A 23,319-nucleotide genomic window follows, 5' to 3' on the forward strand; every position below is an offset into this window, starting at 1 on the left:
CTTTCTCAAATGTCATTTGTTGCTGCTAATAGCCGAACATTTAGCATGTTTCTACCCTGCTAAGGGGTACGGCTCTTTGTTGGCTGAGCTGAACGTCTTCGGCGTGAAGGTCTTGCTGCGATAAATATATGTTAAAGGGCTTTTAAAAATCTAACAATTGGGATCTAACCATTCATTTTGTAGAACAATTATAATGCGGTCATGATAGATATATTAATCAAGGGGTTTCTTTAAAGTCTTGTACCGATAACACGTATTCCTTCGCTTTCGGTGGTTGGATACTTGAATCATATTTATTTTCCTAATAACGTACACACATTTGTAGGGTATACCTAGTTCTCTAGTACAGACCTCCCTCTAACTCCTTCGGCCAGTGGACTGCATTTTGTCGATGGCCCGGGAGCGGGGACTGTGAGAACGGAGCAAATGAGGGGCACCCAGGGCGTTCCCCGAACTTTCGGGCGCTGTCAATGGCTTTTGTCTCGTGGCGCGCTAAAACTTTTCTAATTAAGTGGCAACGCAGGGTAGCAGGAATACGTTAGAGCCCAAGATGGGCGGCATGGGCGGAGGCGGGGGCGGGGCTGGCCACTTGTCCAGTTGGCCTACGAGCGGGCGCATTACAATAAACTGTTATGGGTGGACTTTTAATGACCAGCTGGCTGCTCCGGCGCTGCATTTCCCCTCGGCGGGCGTCCGGAACGGGGGCGTGTTAATGGTTATCGCTGTTGTTGCTGCGGTTGGCCAGCATTAGTTACAAAATGTCGTTAGCCAAATTATTTGCCATGTTGGCGGAAAAATTTTTATGGTTTTATCAGAGAAAGTCGGGGATCGCAGGGGGAAGGATATTCCAGAGCCTTGCACGACTAATTGCAGTTGAAATTTTGTTTTATGCGCACGCGGCACATTAAGTTTTATACGTTGTGTCGCATTCGAGGCGGGGTTGGCCTCAGTTTAACTAGCAAACTGTTAAGCCCGATAATTAACTTGAGCCTAGTTACAGTTGCAGGAAATATGACATTTGGAAAGTGCTCCAAAAGTGGGCGAAATCTTATCGCGCGACATTTTACGATGCATTAAAGGGAACTCGGGGAGAAAGTTGCGGTCAAGCGGGCCATAAAAATCTGAAGTGCTTGGAAATCGCATTTTCTGTCTCTGGGGGTGTTAATTAAAAGCCCAATAAATATTTGAGTGATATCTGCCGAAGGGTGGAATATATTTTCATTCCCTTAATTTCGAGTTCACACGGGATTTATTTAGGCATTGGGCAATAGGAGTTGAAAAATGTAAGTTTATATGCTCTTAGTATACAATGAGATTTATTTAGGCGTTTGGATAGAACATCCCACAATTAAAAGATATCTTGAGATGGGGATGAAAGAAAAAATCATTCTGAAATTTGATTTTCATGACGAGAGTCATGTGTATGTTTAGTTAATGTGTATGTTTAGTATGACCACCGTTTTCAGGGAAAAGTTCAAGTATTGATTTGAATAATTCACAGATCTCTTTCGTTACATTTTCACCTGTCTGAATATGAAACCTAGTAAATCTCCGTCCGTCGGATTGTCTAACCCCCATCCAATCGTGGGCCTCCGAAAGCCGAGAGCTTTAAATATTTAACCGCCGCTGCATGCGGCTCCCATTTCACTCCGGCTTGCCGGCTTTTATTGCCGGCGTTCCTGGCTGCCAGCAAACCGCATGCTGTTGTAGATTAAGCCACAAGACTCTCCCAGAAATTCACTCCAATAATAGCACATGCAGGCCCTGCCCGACTCTATTTATAGTTTGATGTTGGATTTTATTCTCAGTGTTCCGGTTCTGTTTTTTCCCTTACACTCGGTCGCCGTAGCTCGATTAAAGGGCTGTGTGTGGCCCGGAATTTATATTATTGCATGCCAGAGACTGACGCTAACCCGGCTCGAATTTCCCAACCCCCTTCCGGGCGCCTTTGTGTTTTCGTGTTTTTCGGAGAGCGAACAAATCGCAACATTACAGCCGTGTTGTATTCGTTTTTTATTGATATTTGCGGCTTACAATTGTTGCGCTCTGGCTTTCGAATTTGTGAAGCACACTTTTTGGACTTGTTGGCCCTCAACTCCTGACTGCGGGCTTATCCGGTGGCCTTCGAGCGCATTTATGGCCTCAGTGCGAGTACTCAATTAAGGGCCTCTCACCTGTCAGGCGATCATCCTTCAAGGGCCCTTTGTTCGAAATAAATCAAATAACATGCATATGTTCAAGGTACATACGAAGAATTATAAGAGTCTGCCATAAAAAAAAATTATAGTATTTATAGTAATTTTTCAAAGATGTATTAAATATTTCTCATAACAAATATCCTTGTTTATATTAATTACCTGTAGTGCAGCCCTATAATCAGCCTTTTTCCCACAATAAAACTCTCTTTTTCGCCAAGTGCACAAACCCCATTTTCCATACCAGCAAAAACGTGATGCCATTCCATTTTTTGCAGCTTAAAAACTCATTCATCAATTAAATCGACACATTCATCAAAACAATTTCCCCCACGTTGGTGTCAGCATGGCTTCACTGTGGCGACGTCGATGGAGCACGTGTGGAGTTGACTGTATTTTCGACGGGGAAGGCAGAGACCTGGGGGATGACATATGTGAAATGGGCCTCTGACTTCTGGCATTTCATTAGTCTGCATGCGGATTATGAAGGCCCATGAATGTCGAATTGCCGAGGTCAACTGAGTGTGCGACTTGTCAAAATGGGATTTATTTGATTTTCGCCCCAACAAAGTGATTGAGAGGGCTGCCTGCGAAGGGATTTCATTGGGATTGATTAAAACTTTAAGTTGCGGAGAGTACGTGATGTAAGGCAGTGCCGTTAGCGTGCCAAAGATCATTTTTCATCAAGGTTCCATGTTCTGGACAAAGAAAAAGCTGCTTTTTTGGCTTTTCCTTTTTTTCCGGTCTGGTGTTGTTGCGGAACCTTAAGGACTTCACACTTAATTGCTTTTTCACGCCTCTCGCCACCCGGAAGGAATATTTAATACTCCCCGACGTTGCGGCATTGACGGGCGGCCACTGACAGCAGCTGTCAGCTCCGTTTGTCTTCACGGCGAAGACAGCAGAGCGCCACCCACCCATCCCCTAACCACCCACCCCATATCCCCTCCATGTCACAACCATGGCCTGCAAATTGCTCATTTCAAGGCTAATTTGTTAGCATATATAGACACGGGAAGATACAAAAGGCGGTGCACAGAGAAAATATATAAGTCGTTTGGGAAAGGTTTTAAAAGGAAAATTATACAATGCATACAAATAATACAACTTTCAGGACTACATTGGATCCCATTCTTAATGCTGAAAAATTTCTTAAGCCAATATTTATTTATTGTGCTCTTCATGTCCATATGGTATTAATTATTATTAAAATAATCAAAAAGCCTCTAAGGATTAAAATTAATTTACGTTTGTTCGAGAAGTTTGACTTCCCTAAAATTAATATACAGGTCCCGCTTATTGTTATTAAATTAAATTTAAAAATACTCATAAATACCATTCAGAACCTGATGAAGGAATAGTTTTTCTCCGTGTAAAGAGCTAAAGACAGCGCATAACCTGCCCGCCAAGGTGGACCGAATTTGTCAGGCAACAGATGCACAGATGCCACCCTTCCCCCTGCACTTAATTACGGCGCAGTGTCAGCTAAATAAATTTATTTACATAATTTTAATTAAACAAGCGAACGGAAACTGTCACCCCGAAAGTCAGCCTGTCTGTCAGGGTCAAGCGTGCGTCTGTCTTCCAGCCTGTCTGTTTGTCTGTCAAGGTGACAGCGGGGGTGACCGCCCTCCAGATCACCTGGGGGTGAAGATGAGGTCTCCTTTTTAGTCAGGGGTGGCTGCGCTGCCAATTTTGGTGTGCTTAACGATATAATTAGATTGTTTTGTGGATGCTTTTCTTTTTTTGGCTGTGATTTTCAATATGCCGGGCAGGCAGGTGAGCTTCAGCCCACCACCCCATTCAGCATCCTGATGTTTGCTTTTTTGTGTTGCTGGAAGTTGCGGCAAATTGGGGTGACAAACCTCATTAATTACAAATGACTTCATTTCTTTTGTTTAGCGAGCATTCGGGGGATTCTCATTCAGCGGGTCTCTGAGGTGTGAAGTGTGTTGTGGGTGAGTGTGCGAGTGTGCGTTTGTTGTGACAGCTAAGGGGCAAATGGCAATGGATTCTTTCCCTGGAAGTGCTAGCCAATTATCATGTTGATGGCAAGTTTAGTAAGTGAGCCTCTGGAATGGGCAATGAAAATGTTTTGACCCTCGGGGATGTTACTAAAATAAAGTAGGACCATATTAAAGAAGACGTAAATAAGTCAACAAGTAAGGAATTAACTGGGTGCCTTTTTCAATGTGTCGAAAAGTATGATATAACATTTTTGGAATTCGGAACTGCGAGTTTTGTAGTGTTCCTTTTATTGTTGCATACTTTTAGGCAACCATTTAGGCTATATTTTCTTCTCACATTTTCTTTTTCCTGCGCCTTAGTCTCCCAAAAGCCTGGCCAGAAAGGCAACAATTAAATGTCTAAAATATTTGTACGTCAGCTGAGTCGAAGGCGCTTTTAGTGCGGCCCATCCAGTTGAGCTCAGTTTATTTTTCCGAATGCGAAAATTCGGTGGAGACGGGGGCAAGGCTTTTAGCCAAAGTCCCCAGTTGCTTGTAAATTGTTCTATGGCCGCCAAACACATTGCGAAATGTGACAAATATGCATTTGGCAACAATAAATTTTACGACCGCAGTCGCCGCCGAAAATATTTCACCCCGCCTCGGAGTCTGGAGCTGGGTCGAAACTTAGGGGGCGGGGCAGCGGCTAAGGGGGCGGGGAAAGCGGAAAAGTCGGCTGGGAATAACTCCACATCCATATAAATATAAATTAGCATATTTTGCGGCGCCAGTGCGGCGGCATCTGCAATTTCTCTCCACGGCCAATTGTAATTAAATTGTCGCGAGGCCAGAAAAACGCACTCTGCTTGCCCGTGCATATGCATAAATATAATTGCTAGATTTTATTGCTTCGGTGTTTTTTGTAATTCAATTTGCTGATTTATGCCGCCAGCTCAATCACAATTGCCACTGCCGAGCGGGCAGCGTTCCGCTGATTTGTTGGCCTTGTTAACGCCAATTTATGGTCGATGCCTGATTATTGCCAATTAGTTGCAATTGTCCCTCCTCCCCCAGCCCCCGCGGCAGCCCCATCGCACCCCTTTCGACAATTGCATTCATCCCCAATCGCAGGGTTACAAATTGCAGGCTTAAAAAGCCAACTAAATTTTGAGTGACTTACTACCCAAAAAACTGCGGTCCACGGCGCCTGCGCCGTCAAAAACTATCTCAAAAGCGACGAAAAAAACCGAGTGGATGACTGAGCATATAAGCTCGAGAGTAAGCACTCATATGTGAGTGGAATAGGCTTTTCTGCTTAAAGAAGTTGTATAAAGGAAATTATCAGCCACTTTCCTAAAAGATGAAACTATACCAAGCTAAAACGTTAAAATATATATTATTACATTAAAATGCATATACAGATATACTAAAATCGCTATGCTTGGCGTGTAATTTCAAAATTAATTTGTTTTAGTTTGTATTTTGATCGTCAACTTCGTAAAGGGTGGGTGGGTTTCATGATTTTCTTAATTCTGAAGGTGGCAGAATTTCCATGAAGAATTTCTATGAAAAACACATTTTAGAGCACAACTCACCAGCTATTTCACAAGGAGAGCAAAAAAAAATGTATTGACTTGGTATTTTGATAAATTGAACTATAACACAGATTTACGAAATACACACTTTATTTGAAAAATATTAAATACATTCCCCTAAGGACAAAGGAAGGTCAGCGAGGTATTCTATTATCCCCTTGAAGGAGGAACTCTTGGTAGAGGTAGAGCGTCGACAAGGACGAGGCCCAAGATCGTTGTGATCAGAACTGATATCTTCATTTTGGTTGAGAAAGTCAGGAAATTTATGGTTTTTATGCCTGTAAAACTTTGGCTGCCAATCGAATCGATTGGTTATCCCATATTGTTATAACTTGATTAGCCACATTAACAGTTGTGGAATTTTTCGGAACTAATAGATTAACTATAGCTAAATGTTGATCACATTCCATTCTCAAAAATATATATACTTTTAATACTGATATATAACCTTAATACCTTTCGACGAAGACCATGGAATATGCCAAAGAATCATCGAAAAGTTTGCTACTTATAAAATTCTAAGCTGAAGTTTAAAGTTGGTTTTATCACAAACTCATTTTTTGGATGTAAATGTCAATTGATTGTGATTTTTTTTACGAGTTCAACCAGGTATAACATTCTGTTGTTGGACCATTACTTTTGTTGTTTCGCTCAAAATAAGGCTTTTTATTAGTGGAAAACGAAGAACTTAATTTTTTGCGAAAAACCGATGTTTTCCTTTGACCTTTTTTGCTGTAACTTCGTCAAATATGGTGCTCTACCTAAAAGAAGCACTGCTTCGAACAGCTAACAAGCAAGACAATTGATTGCAGTCATTGTCTGTGTGATTATAAAAACTAAAAATTTTTGAAAATTTTCAATTTTTACAAGGGGTAGCATTACCTTTTTTTGCAAAAATTGGTCAAAAATAAAATTTTTAAGGTGTGAGTGCCAGTTGATTGTATATTTTTTTTACGAGTTCGACAAGGTATAACATTCTGTTTTTAGACCATTGCTTTTGTTGTTTCGCTAAAAAAATATGGATTTTTATTAGTGGAAAACGAAGAACTTAATTTTTTGCGAAAAGCCGATGTTTTCCTTTGACCTTTTTTGCTGTAGCTTCGTCAAATATGGTTCGCCGCTTTGAACAGCTAACAATCAAGACAATTAATTGCAGTCATTGTCTGAGTGATTATAAAAACTCAAAAATAAAATTTTTAAGGTGCGAGTGCCAGTTGATTGTACATTTTTTTTACGAGTTCGACAAGGTATGACATTCTGTTTTTGGACCATTGCTTTTGTTGTTTCGGCCACGAAGACCTTAGTTTTTTAGCCAAAAATCTATGTACATATATTTTTTTACTTACTGATGTAACGTAGTCATGAGCTTATTGATTTTATTAAATTAGCTATTAAACATTTTACACTTAAAGCGCACTTACTATATCAAGCCTTCTAAATGGGTTTCCTTGCTGCCTCCGTTTTTGGTTTTATTTACCGTAGCATAACGAAATCGTTAGGGCGCCACATGCAATAAAATAAAAAGCAAAACGCAATTAAAATTATTTCAGACGACGCCATGCAGTGCGGCAAATGTTTTGCGTAATTGCAGTTTGGGGCTCATTAAAGACCGGGCTAGTTTCCTCCGCGGGCTCCTTGGCAGCTTAGCTGCCCACGGGTTTCCTTGGGGGTTTCCCCCGCTTTTCTCCGCTTTCCCAGCCGGACACAGCTGGCGTGCGAAAAGTGCCAAGCGGACTTAACAATGCGTTACATTATTGTCCTCCCACTCGCCGGGTCCGAGGAAAACATTAAAAATCCATTGCACAAAGCTAGACAAATAGACGCACACAATGGGTATCGCTGGTCGGGAGTCGAAGGGTTGGGCCTGCTGAACCCTCCCCCAGACAGACAGTCGGCTGGCTGTATACATAGTCGTGCATCAGGCGCTCCTCTGGCAGAGTGGCTTGCTTAATTAATAAATTGATTGGATTGTTTTCACAGCACGCGGTTCGGTTGTTGTTCTATTGAATTGTGTTTTTCTGCAATGGTGAGGTTGTGCGTTGCTCGATTTAATCGCTCGTTCTTGTGTTCCTTTTTTCATTTACTCTGCGTTTACTAGCTGATTAACATTGTGGATGGTTAAATTACTTGAGCATTCAATAGACTTATTTATAGCAATACACATGAAAGCTTTATGGTAAAATTAACCTACAGGTAAAAAGCCGTAATCTTAATGTGTTCAAAGGAAGGACTAGCTGAACAAGGTCGTTCCGACCCTACAATTATACATGTCCTCAAAATTATTATTAAAGGACAGAATTTAGGGGTTAATCACGCAGATTCTTGAGCTTCATGCGCTGCGATTACTTATGTTCAAACTATACTTTTCAAAAATAGTCTAAAGTTTCGAAATCCTGAAAGTCTCTTTTAAAACCTATGCGCTACTTCCTTTCCAAAACATCGCAGGAATTTCGGACAACATTTTTCTGTTCATTCTGCTGGCGAGCAAGTCATCTGCTTAGCACATAAATTGAATTTATTAACCGAGTTAACACTGTGCAGGTCCTCGAAGAGCAGACCAGGCGACCCGCAGAGCCGCCCTGCGACCCCTGGCAACCCCTTCGCCGGTTTTCTGTTAACTGCTATTAAGCTAGCCACAAGTTGCTACGCGACAGGCCAGCACCAACACACCCACACACCCGCACGGGCAGACATAGACACACATGGGAGTCGCCTGCCTTGTTATTATGGCCAACAATTCAACAGTTATCCTTTGGCTTTAACCCCTCCCCGGCCCTGACCACAGCTCCCCTTATACGAGCGCCACTTGAACCCGTTTATTTTGCATGTGTTTGCTGGTTCGCTTTTCCGTGCTCCTTCCTCGTCCTTTTTTGCGAGCTTCCTTGGTGGCAAACACATTTCACATGTCGCCATCGTCGTTCTGCGCACTCATTTCCGCTTCCTGTTTTGTGGCCAAAACTTCAGAGCCACAAAAAAGGCTTGTCTGTCCGCACGGAGAACGCTCCCGTCCCCCCGCTTTTGCTACAATTTTCATTTGTACGCCACGGCCTCGTAAATCATGCGCTGACATGGCTAGCAAAATTGTCGCTGCAGTTCATAATAAAAAGATAAGAAAGAGGCAAACCGGTCGGCAAAAACAGCGCGAAATGCTGCAGCATTGGAATTCAACCGAGAAATGTCAGGCGGCCATAAGGGTAAATAAATTAATAAACTCCGCCGAGAACAAGTGGCCGGATGAAGAGTTATGCTGGGAGTTTCGTAAGTAATTGGGTTTTGAATTGGGATAAATGTGAGGAAAGCGGTTATTGAGGGTATCGTTGTAATGAACTAAAAGTCGCATAAATTCTGTATAAATTTATATCCATAATTACCATTTCTTTAAACTCACTTATGCTTAGACCTACTTTAAATTTCTTTTTAACATTGTATTAGATATCCTTATAAAATTTGCCTAGCAGTGTGGTGTATCTTTTGAGGTCGTTCTCATTAAACGAACCCGTTTACATACTCCATTTCGATACCATGTCCCATTACCTACCGAACTCCATGCAACTCAGCTTAACTTTTATTATGCATTGCGACACAAGGCGGCATGTTGAGCTGGTAGCCCCAGACTTTTGGCCCGGCCTTATCCTGTTGGCCGGGCCGCTGGTGCGAAGTCCGCACTAATTAATCCCTTTACGACTGAAACCTATCAAAACACAAGCTTAACTTTTCCAATAAAAATAACGACGACACCGCCGCAAAAACGACAAAAAACAAGGAGATGCGACCGGGAAACCGCAAAAAGCAGAAGGCATAAGGAATCTGCTAGCTTCCTATGGCCTTCCTGGAAGTGCACTGGGGAAAGCAATTGAAAAAAAACCAAAAGATACTCTAGCTGGATTTTGAAATTCTTTCTGAAGGGTTCCTACTAATTTTGATTACGGCAAAGGTCGGTTGCTTCCATTGTTTAACTAAAAGGTCTTAGGAAGCAGACGCTTTTTGTAAAATGTAGGTCTAAACTTGTTTATTTCCCCCTTTTTCTCCCAGTGTGCCTGACACTGAGATGCCGAAAGAGCCACTGGCGAACGAGTCCCTCTCCAGCGGCGACAGCAGCGACTACAAGTCCCCGTCCGCGTGTCCTTGTGTCCTTGCGTCCTCGTGTCCTTTCCCGGCTCAAAATGCAGCAAAAGTTGGCGCACTAATTACCAAGGATTAGTTTCATATTTGTTTGTCAACAGCGGCCAAAGCAGCCGCGGGGGCAGGGGAAGGAGCGCGGTTCCTTGCAACCCGAGCAGCCAGCAGCTGTTCGTGGCTAAGACCCAGAGCCCGGAGAGGGAAACCGGGCTACCGGCGAGTGTCCTGTCCGACAAGTTGGCAAGATTATTTATGAGCTCGGCTTGGGCCGGGCAGCGAAAGCAGTCGTGGCACAAAGAGTGAGAGGCCAGCGCTTAGCTGCCTCCGCCCTCATAATGAAATTAAGTCGATTGAATGCGCTGATTATATTCATGCCATACCTTTGAGCTCGACAAAGGACCCTCTGACGGCAGTGCGTAAGTCCGGCGGGGCGCAGACAAATCGTTCTTCGAAAAAAAATGGCAGGACAAGCATTGGTGAAGCTCGAATACGCTTTAAAAAAAAATAAAAGGTTTCATAAAAAATGTCCAAGTTTATTTACTTAGCTGGAAACAATGTTCTAGTTAAAAGCTTACATCACATTAGGAAACCGAAGCTTGTTTGACATATAACTAACACATAACTGCATAGATTATGATGAAAAGATATGATCTGACAGGACACCCTGCTACGGTTCATAGCCTCAAGACTGATATGGCTTTCTCCCAGGGACACTATTAAGTTGTCAGCGTACTTTGTAAACTGCAATTATGCCTGCTTTTGTTGATGATAACTTGGCTAATCGCACTCTCAAATCAAATATACCAGACGCATGCAACATATATTTTCGGGGCGGCACAAACATCATAGCAAACACACAGGACTCTGGCATGTTTATTATTCAGGGAAAAACTTATTACCCGACCCTCCTCCGCACACATAATCAGATTGCAGATTGCCGAGTGCAGAGGTCAGGGGCGGGGTAACCCTTGACCAAGGAGCCGGGCGAAGGACGAAGGAGTAAGGCGAGGGACGGAGCCAGGACTAGCCACCCTCGAATCGCATGTCTCTAATGTGATTGACCCTTACGCCTCGTTGCCGGCACAATACCCGTGTTATCCCTGGCCGGCAGGAAAGTGCAGGGCGAGGACGAGGACGAGGGCGAGGACCAGGAGCAGGACCTCGCCTTCGCTCCCATGTTGGTCATCGTGGGCTTCAATAAATTATCACGCCATATAAAGCAATTAATTCTGCAGCTACTGCAGCTCCAGGGTTGTTTGTGCAAACTTCCTCCACATTATTTGCTTATAGCTGGCTTCCTTTTTATCCACTCTGTTTTTTTCGGCCAGCCGGATAAATAGGGCCTTAATGGGGTTTCGCTCTTGTTTCTGTTAATTGATATTTCCTGCGCCAGCGTCACTTTCTTCATAATTCGATTTTCTGTGTAGTGCAAATTTTCAATTATTTCTGCAGCTATTTTTTAGTGCCCTCGTTGTGTGGCACTGCAAAGTGGCTTGCAAATTACTTTCGCTCTTACTTTGTCGACCCGAGGGGGGCTGTGCTTCGGTTATGGGTCCTTTTGGGGTCCTGTCATGTAAGCGGTCAGCTTGTAAGCTTGATTGGCTTTTTCTTGCGGTCGGCTGACACTGCAGCGTAACAATGTTTGGCTGGAAATTAAGTTTTGTGCTCTAGTTTGTGGAACATTTTTCCATTTTTTCAATCTGCTGTAGCTGTTGTAGTTGCAGTTTGTAGTGAAAGTGTGTTCGTGGCTGTAAAAATACTTGTTTTAAAGGACAATGTGGCCCTTTTCTTGCTATTGGTTATTTGGTATACGTACATTTCGTACAACAATACCTGACCTGCCTTATGTCAATATCGTATATTGTATGTTATAATACTACATAAAAATATTTTTTTGTGTTCTAACTATGTTGTTTTAATCGTACCATTCTTAAAAAGATATATGCAAACAAAGTGTTCCATTTCAGAAACACCAGCTTTGCTGCATGCATATCTCCATTTCTCTCGCACTCTCGCACTCAGTATATCACAAATCAGGGAAGGGTCTTAAGAAACTAATTAGCTAAAAAAGGTTTAAGTTTGGTAACATTTCTTGAACAAGGATAATCTTTAGGGGAGTATAGTATTTGGAAGTTTAGGTATAGTGATTCATTGAAAGAAAATAATTTCCTTAAATGTTATTCCCCCTTTTGAAGACAATATTACTTCCCCCAGCTTTTCCGACCCAGTTAGGCTATATTGAGTTGCTTCGACACATAAGTTCACTGTCGTCCGTCGCCGGCGAGTGCCAAGCAATCAATTTCCCAGACAACGAGGACAGCCGCGCCTTTGTTTAAATTTTGGCAAGGCACAGTAATTTTCCTACGCAATTCGGTTATTTGACCCTCCCATGCTTGTTTGGCCTGCCAAAATAAAGGCGTGTGCCCCGGGTGCTTGGGTCCTTGGAGAAGTTTTCGGAAAAACCCAAGCCCTCACGACCCCATAAATTATGCTGACAAAATGCATTGCAGTGGGCGCGCCCCACGCCCCATAATTAGTGCATTAATAAAGCCAAGAGACTGTTGGCAGATGGATAGACAATAGAATCGGATAGTTTTATTTATGCGATTTGACGGCGCTGCAGCGGAGGCGATCCAATAAAGCAGTCGAATCCGGCTAACGGCCCTCGCTTGTTGTCGCAAACAACGCCATAATAATGTAATGAAATTTATGATGCGCATTTAATGTACTCCAACTCCTCCCCCCGCGCAACACGGCGCGACAATAAACGGCAGACCCGCAGACCGAGGGGCGGACGAGAACTTCGACTTGGATGGGTTGGACTAGCGATTGGGTGCACCGAAAAAATCGCACGAATTTTGTGGGATCTATATAGTTCTTTGAACCATTTTCATCAGTTTTCCAGTTTCAGATTCAAAAGTTAGTGCGGTAGCCTAAAGGTATGCAGTAAATAAAATTGATATAGGAAGTATTTCCATTAGCGGGGAACATTATACATTCTAAAATAATGGATCCGCCTATTTTATAATATTTGACTACAAAGTTCCATTGTACGGATTTTTAGATTAAACCAATAACAAATTTTTTTATAAAATATGGAGCATTACAGATCATAAGGTAACTCCAACTACTACATTAGTTGTTATTTCAAAATTATTTTGTCTTGGTATTCTATTCACAAGTTTTTCCAATTTAACCACCTTTTTTTTTATCTGCACGACTTGAATGTGCGTTCGAACAAAGCCAACACTTAACTGATTTCAAAATTATATTGCCGCGAGTGTGAGTGGATTGCTGGGCAAGAGTATGTGTATAATATGGCATATAATTTTATTGCTTATTGTTCGCGCTGGTCAAGGCGCTTTTCCACCTCTCCGCCCCCCAATTTGCGCCCAGCCCATTTCCCATTTCCCGGATCCCCCCATCCCCTCGTAATTTGTGCGTTTGTGCGTGATGAGAGGCGTCCTGGACGGCGAATCGAGACGACAGGGTAAATATTTGCGCTGCGCAAACGTTAGTTGCGGCAATCTGGACACATATCTATGTGCACAATGGGTCTAGTGCCTTGTTTGTTTAGTTTTCATGGAGTTTTATTGTCTCAACGCAATGCATTTATTGGGAATGCGACGGGGAAATTGATTGCCGGGCAGGGCCAAGGTTAGGGTTTCCTAGAGGAAACTTTTAATGTCTATACTTAATGTGGACCAGGCAGACCTATTGTTATTCAAAATGTCTGTTTTGTTTTCTAAAATATTACTGTCTAGAGGCTAGCTTCATTCAGGTTCCATTTAAAAATAAAGATGCTAGTTATCAAAAATCAATGCTTCACGATCAGACATCACTAGTTTTTCGTTGACACGTAATATTTTACATAAAATAGTAGTCTGTTTTTTTGTATAGAATATTTTTTTTTTGGAGGTTTTTCTGTCCGGATGGATAACTTTATGTATCGCTCGAGCTCTCCGAGCTGCGATTGCGATTACATGGAGTTCACGAAGGAGAATGTGATTAAGGCGCTTCACATGCTGAGCCTGGGAGCCACTAAGGAAGCTGATGACTACCTGCACTCCTTTCAGCAGTCGAATTGTGCTTGGTTCATAGCCGAGGACATTTTGTCCCACGTACCCCACCACGAAGTGCCCGTGCTGACCTTCGCAGCCATCACGTTTGCCAAGAAAATTAAGCAACATATTAACACGCTTCTGGGGTCCGAGCTGACCGCCTTGAAAGAAACGCTGACCCGTCATCTTGTACGAGCCTCCATGATCCCGGAATCCACGCCACTGGTTGTGCAGTTGGGAGTTTGTCTGTCGACCTTGGGTCTGATGTCCTCCAACTGGGACTACGAACTGGAAGACTTTGTGAAACACCTGTCCGGGAAACCCAAGCACATAATGGCACTTTTGGAAGTCCTCAAGGTCCTGCCCGAGGAGACTCGGCCGTCGAATCTTCCGCTGACTGGAACGGACCTCAAGTGCGTCTTCCAGGAGCTCCGCTTGCAGTCTTCCTACATACTGAATGTGCTGGAAACAATTCTGGAGCGACCGGATCTGCCAGAGGGATGCTTGTCAAAGTGCCTGGCTGTGTGTGGGTCCTGGACCAGGTTTGGTTTGGTTCTACCCGAACAGGTGCTGGATCGAAAGCTTTTTCAACGGATAAATATCATCCTGGTTACCCCCTTGGATAGTGCCCACTTGGAGGCGGCTGAGTGCGTGGACGCCATGCTGGATCAATCTCGGACCGCAAATAAGCTCGATAACCGCCTAAACCACTTGGTCTTCTCCCTGATACCGGCATTCAAGCGCTATGGGGGCGATACCAAGCTGTTGCAAAACTATTGCCAGATATTCGTGAATCTCTTCAAGACCCACTTCCATGTGACCCAAAACGATCTTTTGAAAATCCAAGAGAGAATGAGAACCATCCAGCTACTGCTGCTTGTGGCGGAGCACTGCCCGTTGGAACTGATTGAGACCTCCATTACCGTGTGGTCTTTGCTGACCCAGGACTTGCACATGGTTCGCTTATATCGAAATGACTTTACCCGTCTCCTAGAGCTGCTCCTCCCCCGCACTGCATTGCCAGCCAGTTATGAGTCCATCACGCGACCCGATACCATGGTAACGGATAGGTTCCGGGGACTTCTGTCTGAAGTACTGGTGGACTTGGCTCCCTTGGTGGATGTGGATGCCATGGAGAAACTTTACGATGTTGTTAAAAACGAACAGAGCCCCTGGAACTATGTTGAGGTAGCCATCTTCTTTCTACGTCACCTGATGGTCCAGTTTAGGGAGCGTCAACCCGAGCTGATTTTGAAAATCTTGGACAGCGTTAAGCATCGCCCGCAGGCTTTCATACGTCTGCAAGTCCTTGAGCTGATTTCGGTTCCGGACACCGTGGATTTCGTTACCATCTGGAGAAGCCTGCTGAACGAATTGCGGAGGGATGTCCCTATGGTGGCTGCGATTGAAAGCCGCCTAAGTCTGCTGATGCCTCATTGGAACTATTTCCTGATCCTGGCCACCATGGTGGATGAGTTCCGTTTGAAGGAGAGCGACCGCTGCCACCTGTTGGCCAGCATGTGTGCTCTGCTCAGGGAACTGCCCCCACCGGATGTTATGAAAGTCAAAATGTATATGGTGAATGTGGAGTGGACAAGCTGCCCAGCCCACATCTGGGAAAATCGTGTCAAGGTGTTCAAGGACATTTGAAGAAATTATTAACTTTTATTTTTTAAATTGAATTAAGTTTATAGTTAACATTGCTCTTGCCTAGCCCAATCCCAATTTCTTAGTAGCACAGCAATTTGCGTCATGACTCAACTTCTAGGATACCAAGCCATAAAGCGGCAATCCGCGCAGATAGACAAGCTAATTTCGGTAACTAATTTGGCAACAGTTAAAGGCCAACACACGCCTAAATCGTAAAATAAAATCAGATCAGATCCAAAGGAGTCGTGGTCTCGGCTCATTTGGCTTGGCGTTTTATGTCCTTCGTCCTTTGCCTTTGGCCAAGGAAGTGACTGAGTGACTGAGTGACGTTGACGGCGGACTGACACGTGATATCAATTCTCGTCTTCGTCCTTGGCGATGATTCAACCGAATCACAAAGGACCCAGCTGATGAGGTGCAAAAGAGCGGGCCGCCAAGGAGCGGGAAAACATGCGTCAAGCCGAACCCACTCCTGTTGCTCCTTTTTTCGCCCATGCGCCCACCCTGCGCACTTCCGCAATAATTTTTATCGCATTTATTTCCCTCGGAGCTGAGAATTTTTACTGCCGCCTGCCTTCGGCCACATTTCAGTTTTCCTCGTGGGTTCGGTGGGTTTCCTAGGCGCCACTTGAACTATGAAAATTTGTCCCGCCTTGCTGGCGCCGTGTTTATCGATCGCGCATGGAAAACACTTTTGCCATTTGCTTTATCTGCCAGCAAACATTGCCCGCCAGAAGGAGAAGTAAGCGTAGTAAGGGAAGGCTACAACACTGAGAAAATAAATGAAAAGTAAAAATAAATATCTCCAAGTTGGATTAGGATACTTTTTCAATAACGGACCTTAGAACAGAAACATAAATTCTAAGCAAAACCACTTAAACATGTTAGTTCGGGCTTAGTCCTATTTACTTCACCAAGGAAAACGTCATGTCAAATTTAGCTTGGAAATCTTTAATTTTAAATGCACTAAGAAATCCTTTGATTTTTATCAGTGTATATGTATGAATACGGAGAGGGTAGACAGGACCTCGGACTTGGTTCGTTGGACCTGGTCTGGTTTGGTTTGCTTTGGTTCCATTTCCATTCGCCCTATACCGTCCGCTTGGCGCATTTTCGCTTTCCCTCGGAATCGTGGTGCGTTCATAAATATTCCGTTTTTGCCTTGCCTTGTATGTAAGGCGATGTGTGTGTGTTTTAAGTGTGTTTCTGTTTTTGCAGCAATTTCAGTTTTTATTCCCGTAATTTATATGCCCCCCGCTTATTGGGGTAGGTTTGGGCCCTGTTTCGGGGTTGGGTAAACGTTTTCCCAGAACCTAAAAAGAATTCAAGCAGCAGGTCTAAGGTTATCACAGGTTGGCACTGAGTTGCACTTACCTCTCGCAACATGGCGGGTTGTGCAATTGGCCAACTTTGGGCATTGTGGGACAATTACGGGGGCTTATTTCGATTTTTAATGACCGGTTCGCACGGAGAGATCTCAATCTCAAAATATACTTTTTGTTTCTTCCCTTTGCTCAATTACTCTTGGTAAAATAGATTAGCTACTCATTTTATGAGTCACTTTAAAATTCCCTCAATCCTCCTTTAGAAACACCCCTTCTTCACCTAATTAAAATTCGTATATTGTTTTCAAGCCAAGGTTTCAGCAAAAGGCCTAATTGAATTTCCTTTTAATTGAGGAAGAGTTGTGTTAAGATTTAAAATACCACTTACTTAAGAACAGCCCTTCCTTTCCTTCCTATATCCACACCTTACTTTTTAATTGTATGACCAATTTCAAAATTCCCTTAACTCCTTTGTAACCCCATCCCCAACCCAACAGCACACCCCATTCAGCTCACTCAGACCCACTTCAAGTGACCCTCATAATTTACAAAAACATTTCATTTTAAAAATTAATTTCAAACATTGCCCCCAAATGGAAAATTTGTTTAATTGATGATTTACGCCGCCAGTCAAGAGCTGTGGAACCCTTCTCCCTAATGAGGACAGTTGTTGTGGGCAAGTGCTAACATGGAAACACCACCATAAGGACCATTTTCCTAGGAAGTCCTGCTAATCAAGTGTTGAAGAAGGATACCAGGACAGCCGAAGGAACTTTGGCGTATTGCCCGCGTCCGCGGGGACCTTTTTGCCTCGTCCTTTTAAATATTTAAGTGGATCTATCCTGGCCGGGCGGGGCTCCAAAGAGGCAGGATATTCAGACAGACTTGGAGCACTTCCTTCTCCATTTAGAAAATTTGCATGCAACTTTTTGCTGCAGTTTTTGCTGCTGCTTTTATTTTTCCACCTGTCGCGTAAAATTTCACACAACAGCATAAATTTCAGCCCGACGGCAACCGCACCGCAGGGTGGAAAACGGAAAGCTGGGGGCGGGAAAACCACCTGGCCACGCCCACACCGGCCCTCCGTCGCCCCCAAGGATCCAGTTGCAGGCGGTTTTCCCTCAGGCGACGCGCCGCATTTGACGCCACATAATTTTGCTGTCGGTGGAACTTTTTGTTAGCCGCTTGTTGTTTTTTACCCCCCTCCCCTACTCCTGAATTTGCGCATTTGTTGGCCCCGCCACGCCCCTTTCCCAGCCCTACGCCCACTGCCGCCCACCCCGTCGCATTGGCGAAATTTATTTGGCGACAATAACAAAAGTTTTGCATACTTTTGGGCGGTTTCGGCGGCATTTCATTTGCGATTTCGTTTTCGTTTTGTTTGCTAATTAAAAGTAAGTGCAGTGTCCCTCTCACCTGGCGAGGAGCCACTGTGGTCGCAGTTTCAATAAATACATTGTAAATGGGTTCGTACATGGCGACTGAATTGGGGGTTCTACTCAACTTCCTAGCAAGGACCTCAAAAACACAAGGGTTTAGGGACTTTATATATAATTAAAATTTAACCTTTCTTTACAGAATGAATGAAAAGAGTTAGTACTTATTAAATACTTGTTTATTTTTTAATCTCATATTTGCTTATATTTTAACTTTAAATAAATTCTAAAATAAATTTTGATTTTCCTTAGATTATATTTTATTAGGAGGCCTACTTTTTAATGTATTTTTTGACACATACCATTGCAATACAATTTTAAAATGTATAATATTAAAGAAGAGAAAAGATTATACAATTGTTTAACACTCCATAAACTTCCTACCAATAATTGTTGAATATTAAATCGTCCCACAGTGCTAGGATATCAATAAATTTCTTTCTAAGTGATCAGAAATTTCCCTTCCACTGTGCAGCAATGTATCTTAACCGGCTTAAAAACTACCGTCTCGTGCTAAATTAATCGCAGAAAATGGGCGAATTTAAAGAAATATTTTGGAAAACTGCACACGTGTTAGCTGCCTGCCATCCTGTGCCCTCTGCCCCTGCCCCTGCCACGCCCACTTGGGACGCCATTTTGCACGCGAACTTTGGCCGCAGTTTGACATTTTGCCGCAAGGAAAAAGCCCCACGAAAGCAAGGACTTGAAAATAAAAAGGAGCAGGCGAACATTTAAAACTTTCGCAGTTTTAAATTGTCGCAGAGCCAGGAGGAATGGCAGCAAAGGCTGCAGTTGACTTTCTTTTTTCGACGAAAAAGGAAAACCCGGGCCCACGGAAAACCTCAACTGAAAACTCAACTCGATGCGACTGTCAATTGCAAATGTCACACTGGGAAAGCTCTGAGGGCAAAGCTGGGGAACTGGAACTGAAAGTGGAGTCGGTCTTTCCGCTCGGCTGTCACTAATTCCCCCAGCTCGATTTGCATTTTTCGGTTTCGGTTGGGCTTCCCTTACCGTGCTGCACTTGTTTTTCCCCTTGGCCAACTATCCGCCTTTTTCTGGCCATGTGCCGCAGCGGTTTTTCTAAATAAATTGAACATTTGCTAATATCTTGATCAAATGTCGCTGTTATGCCGCTTGATAAATGGAAATGCTCTGTTGTCTGAAGGTTTTGCGACTCTCTTTTTTCGGCCGAGGGTTTTAATGGCTCGCTTGATTGAGCTGGTCGTTCGGCTGGTCCTTGACAAATAAATAAACTCGGCAATTGCTGCGGGCTATAGTTTTTGCCGGTTTTATTTTCCACAGATAAAACTACATGATCTAGGGCAAAACTGAGAGTTTAGTTAAGGTTAAGGGCGTGAATGGTATATTTTGAAATAGCATTTTAGAAATTTAAAATTTAAATAATGCAAAAGGTTATTTCGTTCAAGCGCTCTCTTCCCATAATTAAATCTTTATAAACATTTCAAAACCTCGCTTGAGAGGCCCTATAACCTGAGCCATGTCTTCTTGTTGGTACTCCGCAGAAGTTTCGCTTTTCCGGCAACAAAATTTACAAGGCAAAACAAACTAATAAGAAAGTACGTGCGAATAATTTTACAAATTAGACGGGGACGCCGAAGAGAGTGTGGTGACACCCGCCGGCGGGGCATGCAACCAAACACTTCTTGAGCCACTGTTTCGGGGCAATAAAGCCCCAGCTAACATGATAAGAGACCAGGGACTCGTGTGGAAACCAGACACGCCTCAAACTTCGTGCCGCAATACTGTTAAACGCGAACTGTAAACAAGAGGAGCTGCCAGCAACTATTTTGCGTGCTGCATCGCCGGATATCGGTGCTTCTTTGGGGAAACTCGAGGCGTTTCCACGAGGACCACACGTCGGATACTCGATATCGAGGAGTTGCAGTATGTGATCGAATATAATAGTTTGAAGTAATTAAAACGATGCTCTGGGAGTCAAACGAGAGTTGGTATTTTTTTAACTATCTCAATGTATCTGAAAATGCTTAAACAATGTTTATATAAGCATTTAAAATGCATATTTGTTGGAAATTACACCTAGATAAGTTTGGCTTTATGCCATTTATAATTTTATAAAAACATTTTCGTTTGAATAAGTGAGTTATTTCTTTCCGTAAAATCTGCACACTTTATCCACCACAGGCACTGGCCCGAACTTCACTCATTTTCCACGAGCTAGTTCCGATTCTGGGGCCAAACAAAAAGCAATTAGCTGGCACAAATCCGTGGAAAAACAACAGGAAATCAGCCGGCGAGCGGGCAGGGAAAAACAGGGCGACCGGGAAAAAGTCCAATAATAAATAAATAAAACTTAAAGCAACTCACATTAATGAGGCCGCTTGGCGCCACTTGGCATGACAAACATGTGGCGCACGTGGCTGGCAAGCGGAACTCGGACTTCGGACTGCTCCCGGGGTTTCATGGGTGGGTGAACCACGGGGTGGTGGGCGAAAGGGGGTGGTGGATGGATGGCTGCAGCACTAATTCCCTAACATGTCACGAATCATATTGAACATGCGGCTGTGCCAAATGATGATGAGCGCCGGCCAATGAAGGCGGGATACACATGTACGTACGGGGGAGCAGCAGGAAAAGCCAAGGAGGAAAAGCGGGAAAGCTGACAGACAGACGGACGGAGCATAGGAATTAAGCCAAGTGTTGTCTGCTTCCGCCAGAGGAGCGATCGAATGGCGGTGGCTAACACTTAACTCATTTTCTACATGTGCCGCATACTAAGAGTGCAGTGCTCATTTCGGTTCGCTGGCAATTATAATTGGGTGTGCTGAAATTGTGTAATTTTTCACAAATTTTCATGCATCATTCCGGGCCTCCTTTGGGCCCATTAATTATTATTTTGCTCGCACATTTCGCTGATTTATTGAGTGTCAGCTGGGGGCAGGGGCAGCGAGTGTACATAGCTGCATATTATTTTATTCGGCGCCCAGCAGCTGCAATCACTGCGGCCTACAAATCTCTCCTGCGAAAAAACCAGAAAAATTAAATGCAAATTGCAAATGAAATTACATGCACTTCCACTTGAGAAGAGCGCAGACCAAAAACGCAGGGGCAGAAATAAAAATTATTAAACAATCAACAGCTCAAACAGAAGCCGCGGCATACCTAGACGGGAAATCCCCGGACCCACCACCCCACCACCCACTCCTCTCATGATGACGCACATTAAAAGCCTGCAACATTCCGACCGCCATTAAGTCAAATGGATGAGCTTGTGTGTAATAAAATTTTTTATTATCATCTGTCGCTTGCGCTTGAAGCATCGAAATGAAAACCGGAAAAGCACAGGGTAAAACAAGAAGTGAGTGGAAGATGAATATCTGGGGGCCATCAATGGCAAATGGCAAATGCCCTTTGGGAAGGCGAATCAAGCAGGATCTTCGAGGACCTAAAGGTGGAAAAAATCGTGTATTTTTATCTCTAAAAGTGCGTCCTATACGAGAGACAGCATCTGGTATAATCTGGCATTAGTACCTATAATAAAATATAGCCCTCAAATTACCAATACTTTTACTAAATTTTTCAACACTGTATAAATATCAACATATTTTTTACTACTCAAAACATAGGAACATTATCTCAACCTTCCGTAGGTTTTAAATGTTCTTATTTCCTAAGCCATTAGTCTATTTTGTCCTTGGCAGCAGGACAAAAAAGTGATCATTTTGATAACCATATTTATCAATCCACTGACAAACCCATTTTTCAGTGCTCCAAACTGATTGAGCCAGCCCATCGAACCCCTTATCCTGTAAGGACATTCCGGCCACCGCTGCCTTGTCTTTCTTGGTAAATTCACACAAAACATCGCGGAAAAGCGCAGAGGGGGAGGGAGACATTCGGGCAGACAGGCGCAGGCATTCAGAAAAATGATGGTCAGCCACAAGAGCAGCAACAACAATCGGGAAAATATCAGCAACAAACTTTCGGAAAACAATTTTTTTACTTTGTCTGCCGCCCAGGGAATATATTTGTATGCTCCTTTTTTAGTTTTATGGCATTTAAAAAGTAGTCGGAGCCCCACCGCCGGCGGCCTGGCATTTTACACTCGACTGGCGTGAAAATTCATTAAAAAATTGTGTTTAACATGCCAAACAAAAACAGGAGAAGCGCGGAAAAAGCACAAAAAAGCGGACTGAAATTTTTGCGAAATTTTTTATTGCGGTCCAACAGCTCCAGCGGAATTTTGCTGGTCTCACGGATCTTTTGCATAATGGCCGCACTTTTGGCGTGCTTTTTGACATTTATTTGACGCATGGCAATGATGTTCATAAATTTTCCCCGGACGAAATGCAATCCCCATTGCAGCGGCTTTTCGGGATGGGCCACCATTCCGCTGGGAATCTCTAGCTGGGTCTTGAGTCTGGGGCCGAAATAAGGCCTGTCACCGCCAGTTGTCTTTCGATAAAGGGTCTCCACAGCCCACTCCTCGGGAACCCCAAGCAATATGTGAAAAGCAATTTATGGCAAAGAAACGCGCAGAATGGGAGCAACTTGGGGTTGCCAGAACAATGGCACCAGGCCTTGGTGACTTGTCAAAAGGAGCGGGCGGAGGCCCCCCGCGAAATTCATTTGTTATGCAAGCTACATTTCCGTTTCCGGTTAACACAGTTAGCAGCACGACTCGAGACCCAATGAAAGGGCCAGGAACAAGGGGCCACTAGAGGCACAGGAACAAATACTGCAACGTCAAGTCGGAAAGTAATTTGCATTTGTTCGCTGATTAATTACAGGAGGGCTTAATGACGGAGAGCCTAGAGGCTTTATTGGTTTCAGTTTCGAGGGGTAAATTTATTTTATGGAATACTTTCAAATGGCTAATACAAGAAAAACATAACAATTATAAGAAGTAATTTAAAGACATTTTTTTATAGTTAACAACGGTCTCAAAACAACCAAATCAATATAACCAGCAGGTAGCTAACCCACCGCCGCTACACGTAACGTAATCAT

At 43.5% G+C, this 23,319-nt stretch overlaps 1 protein-coding gene across 1 annotated transcript; it reads left to right on the forward strand.

Moving 5' to 3' along the window:
* Positions 1 to 13,682: 13,682 nt before the first annotated feature.
* On the forward strand, positions 13,683 to 15,825 carry LOC108022236 (importin-13). Its single transcript, XM_017091094.3, has one exon. The coding sequence runs from the start codon at positions 13,788 to 13,790 to the stop codon at positions 15,564 to 15,566; it is 1,779 nt and encodes a 592-aa protein (XP_016946583.2). The 5' UTR covers positions 13,683 to 13,787; the 3' UTR covers positions 15,567 to 15,825.
* The last annotated feature ends 7,494 nt before the right edge of the window (positions 15,826 to 23,319 follow it).

Source organism: Drosophila biarmipes, chromosome 2R (genome assembly GCF_025231255.1).
Source record: "Drosophila biarmipes strain raj3 chromosome 2R, RU_DBia_V1.1, whole genome shotgun sequence".
NCBI classification, from domain to species: Eukaryota; Metazoa; Arthropoda; class Insecta; order Diptera; family Drosophilidae; genus Drosophila; species Drosophila biarmipes.